The sequence below is a fragment of the Dipodomys spectabilis genome, unplaced genomic scaffold (assembly GCF_019054845.1).
Source record: "Dipodomys spectabilis isolate Male_0828 unplaced genomic scaffold, ASM1905484v1 ptg000288l, whole genome shotgun sequence".
Taxonomy (NCBI): domain Eukaryota; kingdom Metazoa; phylum Chordata; class Mammalia; order Rodentia; family Heteromyidae; genus Dipodomys; species Dipodomys spectabilis.
This window is the reverse complement of record NW_024870965.1, coordinates 1,335,214-1,349,246: the sequence shown is the minus strand read 5'-3', so window position 1 is coordinate 1,349,246 and position 14,033 is coordinate 1,335,214. Positions and strand designations below refer to the sequence as shown.

The following is a 14,033-nucleotide window of genomic DNA, read 5'->3' as shown; positions in this document are numbered from 1 at the left end:
AGAGTCTGAGCTCTCTTGTCATGTTTGCTGTATTCTTTGTGGAAGAAACACAACATGATACCATTCATAGAAGGAGTTACTAGGTAAGCCATCCCCTGCTTGTTCATAGCATCAACCTGGTGTGAAGGCAGAAACAATCTTGTGAGCAAGTAAGGCGCATCCATATTTAATGTCTCTATACTATTGCAGTGAAAGTCGGGAGGATGATCAGCACCACTTAAAAATATGACAGGTTGTTAAATAATTAATACATTTGATGGGGGAGAGTTTCCAACAGTGCTCAGAGCTCTAGTAATTAATGGACTGGTTACAAGAGGCTTATAAAATAGCTTAAACGCTAAAAGCACTGCATAAGTGTAATTGTTTTAGAGTTAACTCTGTGTGTGTGTGTGTGTGTGTGTGTGTGTGTGTGTGAGTGAGTGAATAAGAGTAGGAAAGAGAGATCACAAATTATCACACCCATAAAAAAAAAAAATAAGACCTTTCTAAAGCCCCAATCTCTAGTCACAGAAGAGAGTTACCCATGAGTCACAAGTACCTCTAGAGAGGCCAGAAATTGCTTGGAATGCAAACTCTTTCGGCTTGGTTACCTTTTATGACCCAATAATTAAAATCCTCTCGCTAATGATGCCCCGTGTCCATGAGGGTTCTTTGCTTCATTCCATAGTGTTGGGGGTTTCAGAATTGACCGCAGCTGTGCTTGACTGGTTGACTGGAATGTTCTCTCTCTCTCTCTCTCCCTCTCTCATTTGCTGTTCTTAGAAATGATCTGTTTCCTGAGCTTTCCTAGAGAAATGAGTGTTGGGCATCCCCACTGTGGCATTGTGGAGAGAAGGGAGGTTCTTCTGACTGCCAGCCAGCCCATGACCTGGGGACGATGAAGCCTGGTCTCGTTCCCTTAACTCCACTCTGGGCAGTCAGCCGCTCAGGACAGATGGGGTGTTTGGAGGACTGTCTTTTCGGAGAAAGCCGTGGTTTTCTGTCAGCTGTTAAGATTATACCATGATTTACTGCGAGAGCATCATGCATTCGCTGATTTTCTGCCTCCCGTGAAACATGGTGCTTTCCTTTTCTATTGATGTATCAACTATAATAGTTACAAGCAGCTACAGGAAAATCAATAGTGAGCGTTCATTACTGTGCACATCATAGGAAGAGCCCCGGCCGCCCAGCCTGCGTGCTCACCGGTGGCACCGTGCTGTTTTTCCTAGACTGACTTGGAAAACAAAATCAACGAAGGCAGGGAATTTCAAACGTGGAGAATTTAAAAATGGGTACTGTTATATTCTAACTGCGAGCTTGGAACCCTGCTGGGGGATGGGGGGGTTATATCTAAAAGGATGTGGGACAAGGCCTAGTCATTTGTTTTTAAAGGAAAGTAGCACTTCCCAGATGGGCATGCAGTCATGCAGGCTCCACGTGCCCCGTCCCAGAGCGGGCTGCTTAGGTGAGTCCTGGGAGTGACAGCCAAGTCACACCAAGTCCTCATCTTAAGTCTCAGAAGGCTGGTATGTGCCAGACATTCCTGCTGGGGTGGGGGTTGTGGGGGAAGACTTCCCATCATTCATTCCTTCATTCCTTCATTTTAGTATCAGTGGTATGGGGGGAAGGGCTTCATTTTGCCACGCCCATGTACCATGCAATGCTTCTTAATCTTGGGCACGCTGTTCCCCCCCCCGTCCTTGTTCCATTGTCACATGTGGACACGAGACACACTTTTTTGTTTTTTGTCCGTCCTAAGGCTGGATCTCAGGACCTGGGCGCTGTCCCTCAGCTGCTTTTGCTCAAGGTGAGCACTCTAGCAATTGAGCCACAGCAACACTTGCGGCTTTTTCTGTCCTTTGGCATTGCAGAGGGAGATCTCCAATACTCCAGGAGAATTCTCCAGGAGAATGCGCTGCTAGCGTGGAAGCAGCACGGCATAGAAGCTTGCAGGCTGGAAGGAAGTGGAGGAGGGCCTGGCGGACACAGGGGCTTTCCAACCCGTGACCTCGGCCCTGCAGGTCACCCTGGGGGAAATCCAGGATGACCACACGTCTGCCATCAACCCAGATGGCCGCCTGCCGGACACGTTGGTAATCCAACATCCACCAGCAATAGGTGTTTAAGAGGCTTTACAAATAAGAATCGTAAGCTGGGCACTGGTGGCTCACGCTTGTAATCCCACCAACTAAGGAGGCTGAGATCTGAGTATCACTTTTCAAAGCCAGTCTGGGCAGGGAAGTCCTAATTAGCCACCAAAAAGCTGGAAGTAGAGTTGTGATACAGCACTAGCCTTGAGTCAAAATGAGCAGGGACAGCACCCAGGCCCTGAGTTCAAGCCCTAGGACTAACACACACACACACACACACACACACACACACACACACACACACACACACACACACACACACACACACACACACACACTGGAATGGTAAAAAGAATACATTTTAAGGAGTATATTCGGAAAGGTGAAATAGTGAGTAAACAGAGAACAAAATTTAAAAAAAAGGAATAAAAGGGAGGCAGGCTAGTAGGAAATCATACATACACCAAAGCAAAGGAAGCCATGATAATTATTCTCTAATTATTTAAGAATCATGTATTCTTCCTAATGAAGAAAGAAACAAAAAATACATGTCAAGAAAACTATCCTGAATTGCATGGGCATGAATGCTGTGATTTAGTGGTTTCTTAAACTGTTATGAAATTTGATGCAGATTATTTCAGAAATAACTGTTAGGTCTTTTTATGTTATTTCCACAGTGTTGTAAATATAGCCCAAATGGAGCTATGTTTTCATTCATCATTTAGACCCTAAACTTGGAGATGTATACTGTAGGCAAGTACCTCAAAAATCTTGCAGGAACTGGGGCTGATCTCAGGGTCTGGGCGCTGTCCTTCAGCTCTTCAGCTCAAGGCTAAGTGCTCTACCCCGTGAGCCACAGTGCCACTTCTTGTTTTCCAGCCTGCCCTGCCCTGGCTGTCTTCGAACTGTGATCCTCAGCTCTCAGCCTCCTGAGTAACTAGGGTTAGAGGCATGAGCCACCAGCACCCAGCTTTCAAGCTTTTGAAAGCTGTGTTGATGTCTTGAAGAAGTATTTCTTTTTAGGGTCCAGCAGCAGGGTGCTCCCTTGTTGGAAGTCATGTGCTCATGAGGAGGTAACCTGCCAGCTTGGAGCCCAGGCAGGCCGGCCGCCGGCTCCTCTTTGTATCTGCAGCACAGGTCAGAGTAGGGGACAGTAGAAAGGTGTCCCTGGCTTGCTGCTAGGAGAGGCCAGAGGTCAGTGCTGAAGCCACAGAGCATCCAGACATCTAAACTTACACAGTCACCTCAGTCTCCCACCTCACCGAGACGGCTCCGCTCCGCTCCTGCCTTCACCAGGAGACCGGGACGTGGGTGGTTTTGCTGGGGCAGCCTGGCCCTCGCGGGAAGGGTCCGGCCTGCCCTGAGTGGTTAGGTCTGGAGTCTCCAGGGGTCGGTTCTGGTCCTGCCATGACGTAGCCCGCACCTGCCTGCTCAGTGGTCAGCCCAGCAGGGATGGATGCACGCGCCGGCCTCCTCCAGTTCCCTGGGAGTGTGTTAACACACACCAGAGACCTTTCCTAGTTGCGGGGTCTTGTGGTCAGTAGTGTTTAGTTTCTAATGCATTTCCCTCCCGTCTCCTCCCTTCCCCTCCCCTCCCCTTCCCTTCTCTCCCCTCCCTCCCTCCCATTCCTTCCTCCCTCCCTCCCTCCCTCCCTCCCTTCTTCCTTCCTTCCTCCCTCCCTCCCTCCCTTCTTCCCTCCCTCCCTCCCTCCCTCCCTCCCCTCTCCCTTCCTTCCTTCCTCCCTCCCTTCCTCCCTCCCTCCCTCCCTCCCTCCCATTCCTTCCTTCCTCCCATTCCTTCCTCCCTCCCTCCCTTCCTTCCTTCCTCCCTCCCTCCCTCCCTCCCTTCTTCCTTCCTTCCTCCCTCCCTCCCTCCCTCCCTTCTTCCCTCCCTCCCTCCCCTCTCCCTTCCTTCCTTCCTCCCTCCCTTCCTCCCTCCCTCCCTCCCTCCCTCCCTCCCTCCCTCCCATTCCTTCCTCCCTCCCTCCCTCCCTCCCTCCCTCCCTTCCTCCCCTCCTTCCCTCCTTTCCGGCGGCCCAGCCCTGGGGGTTGAATTTAGGCCTCACGTTTGCTCACCTTATAATTGCTTGGCTGATGTCCTCCCCCTTGAGCCACGCCTCCAGTCCTGTTTTTTGCCCGCTATTTTAGAGATTGAAGCATGTGAACTTTTCTTCCCGGCCTGACTCTGAATCACAATCCTCCAAATCTCAGCCTCCCGGGTAGATAGGTTTACAGGCCTGAGCCACCAGTACCCAGCTTGCTGTGTTACATATTTATTTTTAATATTGACTTGAGCATAATGTGTTTCATCCTTTCAAAATGGTTCCTATATGTTCTTCCAAACCAGGAGTGTGCCGTGTTCATACATATCTAGGTGTCTGTGGAAAGGAGCCGGGTCGGCGTTTGCACTGTAGTTTTGGACAGGAGCACACTTGCCTAGCACAGATTCTAGCCCCAGCCTGGGGGCAGTGGGGGCAAGAAGTTACCCACCTGTGCTCCCAGCATCCCAGGAGGAGGCAGGAAGACCTGGAGTCTGAGGCCAGACTTGCTGACATAGTGGTTGCAAGTGAGGAGGGACCTGACTGGAAAACAAGGAACAGAGGAAGGAAGGCGCAAGATGACTGGAGGCTCCGCCTGGGAGCACCCCTGCCGGCCAGCCGCTCCAGAACATTCCCTCTCCAGTCCCTGGAGGGACTCTGTGCCTCCATTCGCTCACCGCTGCCTTTGAGACCAGGTTTTCTGGGGTTCTGCTTCCTCCTCCCTGTCCACTTCCTCCCGGGCCCCTGAGACCACAGCAGAGACCCCACAGCCCGGCCGGGCCTGCAGCCGGGAGCAAAGCCTGGAAGCCGGAAGTGGCTCAGGACCGTCCCGATTGCTCTGTGGCCTTTGGACGATCGTGAGCCTAAAGGCGGAGGGTTTCTGTAAGATGCTGAATTATGAAGCAGTATTGATTGTGTGCGTGGAGGGGGGGTGGGAAGGATCTAGAAGACTCCATGCTTTGTCTCCTCAACTTGCTGTAGAGACGTTTTTCCAGTCAGCTGCTCTCAATAGGCAGCACCTTGCCCAGGAAACGCACGAAGGTGATGTTCTCCAGCGCTGCCCTCTTTCTTCTCGAAATGCTCTCGCAGGCAGGCGGCGAGCAGAGCGCTGCCAACAGCGAGAAAGGCGAGCTGATCCAGGCTCCAGCCACATGCACTCAAAATAATATTTTAATTGGCTAAGCTAATATTTGATCCAAGTTCATGAAAGTTTGAAATCAAGTAATTAAATGCAAATACGGTCTTCATCCCAGAGACGGGAAGAATGCCTTTAAGCTAATATTTTTTCTTTAACAAGAGCTGTTGGACAGCGCGCTCTTGTAAATTTTATCAGACCTCGGGCACTTTCCGTCTTTCGATTAGCTGGGAAGCTGGATTTATCCCGAGGCAAAGCAGACATCTAGTCCAGGCTAAATTCAACAACTGGAGCTTAAATTTGGCTTAATATATCCCCACTTGGACCTGCCTGTTTAATTCCCTTTCATATGATAACGTTGGTTTATTCATGGTCTTCATTTGCCACCTGAACAAACCGAACCTCATCTCTTATTCTAAGAAAACGTGAAAACTTTGAGGGGGGGGGGAATAAAACACCCCACAAATTCCTGAGTGGAAATCAGATGTAAACTTCTGATTCTAAAACTGGGGATGTGATGACAAGCTGAGTGGGGGGGGGGGGGGGAGAGGGGGCTTTACTCAGTCAGAAGGAGGCTTTCACGTGAAAGTGGCTGTTTCTTACTGTGGATGGACAATGGTCTTTAATGAAAGGAAAGAGTCTTGTAGCTACAGATCTGAGACTCATGGGTGACATGCTATAAACCGTGTGTGTGTGTGTGTGTGTGTGTGTGTGTGTGTGTGTGTGTGCGCGCGCGCGCGCGCGCGTGTGCCAGTACTGGGGCTTGAGCCCTGGTCCTGGTCACACTGTTGCTTAGCTTTTTTCACTCAAGGCTGGCACTCTACCACTTGAACCACAACTCCACTTCTAGCTTTTTGCTGGTTCATTAGAGACAAAGAGTCTCATGGACTTTTCTGCCCGGGCTGGCTTTGAACCTCAGTCCTCACTGGGCCCTCAGATCTCAGCCCTCCTCCTGAGCAGTGAAGAGTACAAGTACTGGCCCCTGAGGGAGGAGGAGCGCTAGAGATGCTGAGCTGCTTGAGTTTTTCTGAGGCCTCCGTTTCCGCGCTTCTTCCTCGGTCGAGGGCTGCTGTGGAGCACTGGTCAGGTGGCACGCGGCGGGAGAGACGCTCCCTGTGGAGCTGCGGGGAACCATTAGATACATGCATGTGTGGCGCAAACATCAGCAGGATGCAATCAAGTCGCCTTCTAGAAGCGGAATCCTGGCGCTTGTCTTTCCATCATTGGCCTCTTTTATTTAGCATATTGTCTTTAAGGTTAATCCCTGGTGAGCAGTATCCTTTTTAATAGCTAAACAATAGTTCTGCCTTCCCTCCTGTGTATATATTACTGTATGTGCGCGCACACACACACACACACACACACACACAAAACACTTGGTCGTCACACGCATCCATTCATAGATGGATTCTTGGATTGTGGCTACCTTTAGCCTATTTTGAGTAATGCTGCAGCCATCGTACATGTCAGAAATCTCCATTCTGCACTGCCTTTTTGGTGTGTGCTTTTCTGAGACAGGATCGTACTCTTCAATCCACCCTGGCCTCAGACTTGCACTTCGCCTGCCTTTATTTGAAAATAAGAGTGATTTGAGATTATTCCTGGGCTACTCTCCTCTTAGGAAAGGATTGTAGAAAGTGAAGTGAGAACGAAAGTCTCATATGACAGTAAAGAACCTTGAGAATGAAAGGACAGCAGGTGCAAAGGTCCTGAGGCAGGAGCAAGGTTGTATGCAGGGGAAGCAGGAGGAAAGCCTCCAGGAGTAAAGGAAGCAGAGAGGCTTGCTGTCCATCAGCCCCTGATGAGAGGTGTCACTTTGTATTCGTGCAGGAAATCCTGGTTTTATCACAGGATCAAGTGACACATTGAGAATCTGTGTGCTCCCATATCCGAGTACAAAAGCAAGTGATACACTCAGGTTGTGTTGACAACAAGAACCCGTGTCTTCTCCCCAAAACTTCTGCCATAACCACAGAGCATCAGAGGCCCACCTCCAGCATTTTGTTTTGTTTTGTTTTTTGGGGGGGAGGGGGGGGGCCAGTTGTGGGGCCTGAACTCTGGGCCTGGGCGCTGTCCCTCAGCTCTTTAGATCAAGGCTAGCACTCTACCACTTGAGCCACAGCGCCACTTCCGGCTTTTTTCTTTTTGCTTATGTGGTGCTGAGGAATCGAACCCAGGGCTTCAGGCATGCAAGGCAAGCGCTCTACCACTGAGCCAACTTCCCAGCCCCTAAAGCTGTCTCCTTTTTAAAGTGACTTTTTACCTTTGAGCCATCCTTGGAGCGTGGGGAGTTATCTTCCAGTTCAGCAGGTGGAAGGCAGCCGCTGCAGCTGGTTGAGTGACGCCCCGAGCCTGGGTTACGCATCCACTGCCTCCCGGTGTCTGAACTCACGATTGCGCCCGGAGATCAAGTAGTTTTCAAACGTGCTTCAGCAATGTGGCTTTTTTTTTTTTTTTTAAAGCAAATTATGTATAGAAAGGAGTCAAAGTGCCGGGCGCAGATGGCTCACGCCTGACATCCTAGCTACTCAGGAGGCTGAGATCTAAGGATCACAGTTGGAAGCCAGCTTGGGTAGGGAAGTCTGTGAGATTCTTATCTCCAGTTTAAACTACCAAAAAGCCAGAGGTAGAGCTGTGGCTCAAGTGGTAATGCATCAGCCTTGAGTGAAAATGCTAAGAGAGAGCACGTGGTCCTGAGTTCAAGCCCCAGTACCTAGGTACATATCACGGGCATGCGCACGTACACATACGCTTGCACACACACACACACACACACACGCACGCACGCACGCATACACACATGCTATCGTGAAATAGGAGAACACAAAATGAGCCATGCAAGCAATTTGGGGATCCAGCTACTGAATTATCACAGAACTGGTGGGAATTTGCATGTTATACCAATCAATCTGGGTTCCTGGGGTCATCTCTACAAAGAGCAATGTTACTGAGTACAAGGACTGAGTAGCAAGTGGCAAAGGCATGTGTTTTGGAGAATTCCAGAATCGTCTGTCGAGAGTTTGTCTCATCAGTGGATGTCAGCCCATCCGACTTGTCTGGCGTTCCAGGCTCCGGTGGTAGATGAGTCGGGATTCAGAGCGTTAACTGCCACTCATCACCTAGGGGCGGGGCTTGATGTGGAAGAGGCTTAGGTAGACTTTACCTTTCATTTTCATGAAAGGCTATCCATTTGCATAAAAGTGATTCCCTGAGAATTGTAGAGACCCTCAAGTTTCTAGATTCCAGCTAGAAATGGAATTTAAACACCTGAAAGAAAAAAACAGTCCCAAATCTACAGGAGATGCTGTCATCTGTGTTCTGGTACTTACCGTCTTGGTTGGATTTAGGCTCTTGTGAGTCTCTGTGAATTCAGCAGATTCTGGTGGAGGTAGGGACTACCTAGAGCTCCTCTGAGAGACACCAGCTCCCAGGAGAGGATCCCGACGAGAGCTCAGGCACATTTCCCTCAGCAAAGCCCACTAGGGAAAATTTTTTTTTTTTTGGTCAGTCTTGAGGCCTGAACTCTGGGCCTGGGCGCTGTCCCTCAGCTCTTCAGCTCAAGGCTAGCGCTCTACCACTTGAGCCACAGCACCACTTCTGACTTTTTCTGCGTATGTGGTACTGAGGAATCGAACTCAGGGCCTCATGCATGCAAGGCAAGCACTCTACCACTGAGCCACCTTCTCAGCCTGGGAAAATTCTTATATGCAGAGCATGTCAGGTTTTAGATCTCTAAAGAATTCTTCACAGGGGCTGGGAAGGTGGCTCAGTGGTAGAGCGCATGCCTTGCATGCCAGAGGCCCTGGGTTCGATTCCTCAGCACCACATAAGCAAAAAGAAAAAAAGCCGGAAGTGGCGCTGTGGCTCAAGTGGTAGAGCGCTAGCCTTGAGCTGAAGAGCTGAGGGATAGTGCCCAGGCCCAGAGTTCAGGCCCCATGACCGGACCCAAAAAAAAAAAAAAAAGAATTCTTCACAGGATGCTTCAACAAGAAAATGCTGTGACAACATAAAAATGCATGTGTGGATACATTTCATGTGTGTGCCAGTTCCTGAGCTTTTTGCTCAAGGCTGTCACAGCTCCACCTCTGGCTTTTTGGTGTTTAATTGGAGATAAGAGTCTCACAAATTTTCCTGCCCTGGCTGATCCCAAACCATGATCCTCAGATCTCAGCCTCCTGAGCAGCTAGGATTACAGGCATGAGACATTGGCACCCTGCTAAAATATTTTACTTCAGAAAAAGATCTGTTATGAACCAAATTTTTGAAAGCTTTTGATTAAAAAAGTAAGATTGGCATAATTTAACACTTCATTTCATAATTATAGATCTGTCCATCTTGAACAAATAGGACAATGATATAATGCAAACAGTAATTAGAATTTCTCTTTTATTAGCATATATTAATTGTACAAAAGGGTTTCCTTGTGATATTGCCATACATACGCGCACATAATAATTTGAAGATTTTAAATCACTCTGGGACTGGGGGCATGGCTCAAGTGGTGTGGTACCTGCCAAGTAATCACAAGATGCCAAATTCAAACCCCAGCAATGCCTCCCGCCCCCCACGCCCAGAATCACTCTGTAATAATGTAGTATGTGAATAAAACAACTTTTTTTTAAATCAGTTGTGGGGCTTGAACTCTGGGCCTGGGCACTGTCCCTCAGCTCTTCAGCTCAAGCAAGCGTACTACCGCTTGAGCCACAGCACCATTTCTGGTTTTTTGGTGGTTTATTGGAGATAAGAGTCTCACGGACTTTCCCACCCCTGGGCTGGTTTGAACTGCGATCCTCAGATCTCATCCTCCTGAGTAGCTAGGATTACAGGCAGGAGCCACTAGCACCTGGTTAAAACAGAACTTATTATCTGTCCTTTAAGAAGAAAGTTTCACAAGTAACTTTCTGCAAAAGGCCATTATTCCTCTATGTTAATATTTTCTGCTGTTCAAATTTCTACAGCTAACTCGTGAATCTCTATCGCGATTGTTAGCTCTTTCAGGAGAGTGTCCCTTCAGCAGAAAATAATCCTCCCATTTCAAAACTTGAAGTCACTGTGAGACAAGTCTGGCGGGTTTCTGTCGCTCCGAGGTACAACATATTGAAGATATTTTGGGCTGTTTACATTTTATCATTGTGAACTGACTCTAGATCCACAGCCCTAGTTATAAATATTTTCAAGCAATGTAAACTCGGGTATAAAGTATTTCAGAAAAAGTAGACGGGGAATGCTTTCTTAATTGTCGAGTGCTACACAGACAAACACCTACAACCACCTGACCACAAGGAGATGCTGAGCTGCCGGCGGTAGAACACCCAGCTGTCTGTATAGCTCATTAATATGTTTGTGTCTCTCCATTCCCAATGGCAAATATAAGACATCCTTACTGTAGGTAGGCCCATCTAGAAATCATAAGAGGGACAGGAACCTATGTGCAGTTCATTCACCTGGCGTGAGTTATTGTAATAAACACTAACTTCCATGGAGAGCAGCTGAACCTTCCCTTTACATTACGTGGCTGTCTCAAAAATTTCTTTTTTCCCCCGCAGTTAGAAAATAATGAGCTGGGCACCAGTGGCTCACCCCTGTCATCCTAGCTACTCAGGTGGCTGAGATCTGAGGATCACGGTTCAAAGCCAGCCCAGGCAGGAAAATCCATGAGATTCATATCTCCAGTGAAGCAGCGAAAAAGCCATTAGTGGAGGTGTGGCTCAAGTGGTGGAGCATCAGCCTTGAGCAAAAAAGTTCAGGGACATCACTTAGGCCATGAATTCAAGCCCCAGGATTGGCACAAAAGTAAGAAAGGGTGAGGGTGTCTGTATCGGTTTACTTTCTGTGCAGGGATGTATGTAAACATACATCTGTATATTTTTTTCCAGAAGACTCTGCATATACATTGAATAAAAGTGGTACAGTGAACATAAACAAACTCCAGAAGAGAAATTCCAGCATTCCGTTTTTGCCTTTCCCATTGTCCGTGTGGTGTATTTGCATGTCTGTCTGTCTGTTTTGATTCTCAGGTTTTTTTTCTCTCTTATTTAGTATTTATAAGGACCTTTGGGCAGATGCCTTCAAAACAACTGGATGGTTTCTGGCAGTTGGGCAGAAGGAAGGAATTGTCCAATCCTAGTGACACAGGAGCAGAAGACAGGAACGAGAACCAGACTTTAGCAATCCTCACTCGGGTGAAAGGGCACCAGCGGCCTGGCTCACGCCCACCTAAAGGACAAGGCTTTCATTCGATAAAGATCATTAGTCGCTGAGATATATATTTGAGGGAGTTCTGGGTAGCAGAGATTCGGCTGGCAGCTACTGGAGTGTGCCAGATGGTTCATTAACATAGGCGAGACAAGTGAAAGGCTTTCAGAATCATTTACAAAATGTCAAACAGAAACAAGAACCCTGTCACTTTTTATTAGAATTAACTACATCATACCCTGGACACAGATTTCACCTTGGGTCAGAAAAATTAATACAGAATTATATGAGTTGTGTAATATACTGGGTTAAGATAGGTCTTTCTCTGGGGACTCATTTGCTGGCAATATATTATGATCTGTGGACTTTTGGATTCCTCAACCCTTTCCCTTTGTACCATATGAAAAAGAGTTGACCTTGCTCACCGACCATTGGTGGCTAATTGATTGGAGGGCTATGCAGAATTTCAACAAGATATTCTTCTAAGTCTCCTTTGTGGTGGTTGTGGTTGGAAGCCCGGTGGAGTGGGGCTGGCTGAATTCTCAGCAGAACGTCACACATCCGTGCATAGAGTCTGCCCGCCTCACCACCCGGGAGTGGATGGAGACACCACTGAAATGTGTGTGTGTGTTTGTTTTGATTGTAGATGTCAAGAGCCTGGAGAACTTACAGCTGGTCGAGGGAGTCCACGAACAGGTCAATAATGCCCTGCTGGAGTACACCACCTGCAACTACCCTCAGCACACCCAGAAATTCCCACAGCTCGTTCTCCTCCTCCCCGAAATCCGGCAGATCAGCATACAGGCAGAGGATTACCTGTACTTCAAACACCTCAACGGGGACGTGCCCTATAACAACCTTCTCATCGAGATGCTGCATGCCAAGAGAGCCTGAGTGCGCCCGGAGCGCTCGGCCTCCCGAACGAGACAGAGAGAGAGATTGGGAGAAGAGAAAGAACGGAAGTGGGATAGGGGAAAAAACAATACTCTGAACTGCTCTAAGCAACACTAATTTAAACAAACAAACGCACTTGGTTCAAAGATACCGAATTTAAAAAGGCATTATAATCAAACTACTTAATCGCAGACAGATGATGTATCAGGGTATTCGTCTCGCCAACTGTGAATGGAAAGCTACCCATCCCCACGGGAGTCAAACGAAAGACCGGAGCGTCATGGAATGGACTCGAACTCACAGGTGAGTTCCGCCCCCCTGTCAGAAATAACAGAACACGCAGGGACAGAACAGTTCCCGTATGTTGAAACTGATCGCTGCCGCTATGAAGAAATTTCAGAACTAATGTGCATCGTTGATTGGGCTGCAACAGTGAGGAATTGGTGCCTCCAGAATTCCTCCCTGCTGGAGCTATGCACGTGGTCATCTGCCCAGCCAGTCCCTCTTCCCCGGAAGTCCCAGCACCTGCTGCCCTGTGGTCACTGAACCTGTTCTGAGGACCTGTGTGCAGCCGCCCAGCAGTAGCTCCACCGATTCATGAGGTCTGAATGTCTTTGTCTTGGAACTGCAAACAGCTAATAAGAACAGCCGGTAAATAGTACGTCGCTTGCCATTCTCAGTGCGTTCTGAAGTTTGGTTGGTTGTGTGTTCATATTTTTTTAAGTAGCCAGTATCCCTCTTCTGTCTTATGCACATTAGTTCAAATGAAGGGAAATGATTACGAAAATTTAAAGCAGATGCTCCCTAGCTAACGCCATGAGACCTTATTTCTGCTACTGTTGCTGAATTGTGGCTGTGGTATTACTAGATTTCATGAGAATTCCTGGCCATTGGGGCTTGCATATTCCACACATCTGTCTTTGTTAATCATCAAGGTTGGCAAGTTCATTTTAAACACCTTTTTGCTGGGCTGTCAAATTGTCACAGTTCTAAATAGTTGAGAAATAAAACATTGAAGAAGCATGTTTAGCAATGTGAAATAAACAGAAAAGATGAGCTTTATCAATCGTTGGACCCGGAAGTTCATTCTAGTTGTATCAAGCCTCTCTTCATGTTAATTGTTTTTCTTTTTTTACATATGACCTGGAATGTGGAATGTTGAAAGTAATCGACATCTTTTCCTAAAGGTTCAAGGAGGAGAGTGGTACTGACCTTTCTAAGTCATCGACCAAAGTCTGCTGTAGAACAACTATTGAAAACAAATCATCACAAAGCCTCTAAACACCAGTCAGTATTATACACAGGTCTAGAAAGCTTGCCTTATTTTGTCATTCTGGAAGGGAGCTGTGCACATATGAATCCGCATTTGTTTAAAATAAATGGCTAATTCTTTAAAGTCAAATAAAATATAGTGTTTACATTCCTTAGGTCCTGGGAGTGAGGGAGGTGGGGGAGAGGAAAACTACAATTTTACAAACTAGCAAAAGAAAAAAAAGCGGTAATTTCTTTAATGTTATTTTTCTTGATCAGTAATTATTATATGTCGTGAGACACTAAAATCAAAACCAGGAATCTCATTTAGACTACATTCTTTGAGATGATCCGCAGAACAATCACTTGTAGAAACTGTAAAAAAAAAAAAAAAGTAAAAGGCTCTCCTAGTCTCTGAATTTTTTTTCCATAAGTATTTCTGGCTTT

At 47.5% G+C, this 14,033-nt stretch overlaps 1 protein-coding gene across 1 annotated transcript in view; it reads left to right on the top strand.

Moving 5' to 3' along the window:
* Nr5a2 (nuclear receptor subfamily 5 group A member 2) overlaps window positions 1–12,387 on the top strand; it is a 94,041-nt gene extending 81,654 nt beyond the window's left edge. The window contains exon 8 of the mRNA XM_042701261.1: window positions 12,088–12,387. Within this exon, the coding sequence (XP_042557195.1) occupies window positions 12,088–12,335 (248 nt within the window). The 3' untranslated portion in view covers window positions 12,336–12,387. The remainder of the gene's footprint in view (window positions 1–12,087) is intronic.
* Window positions 12,388–14,033: the final 1,646 nt, after the last annotated feature.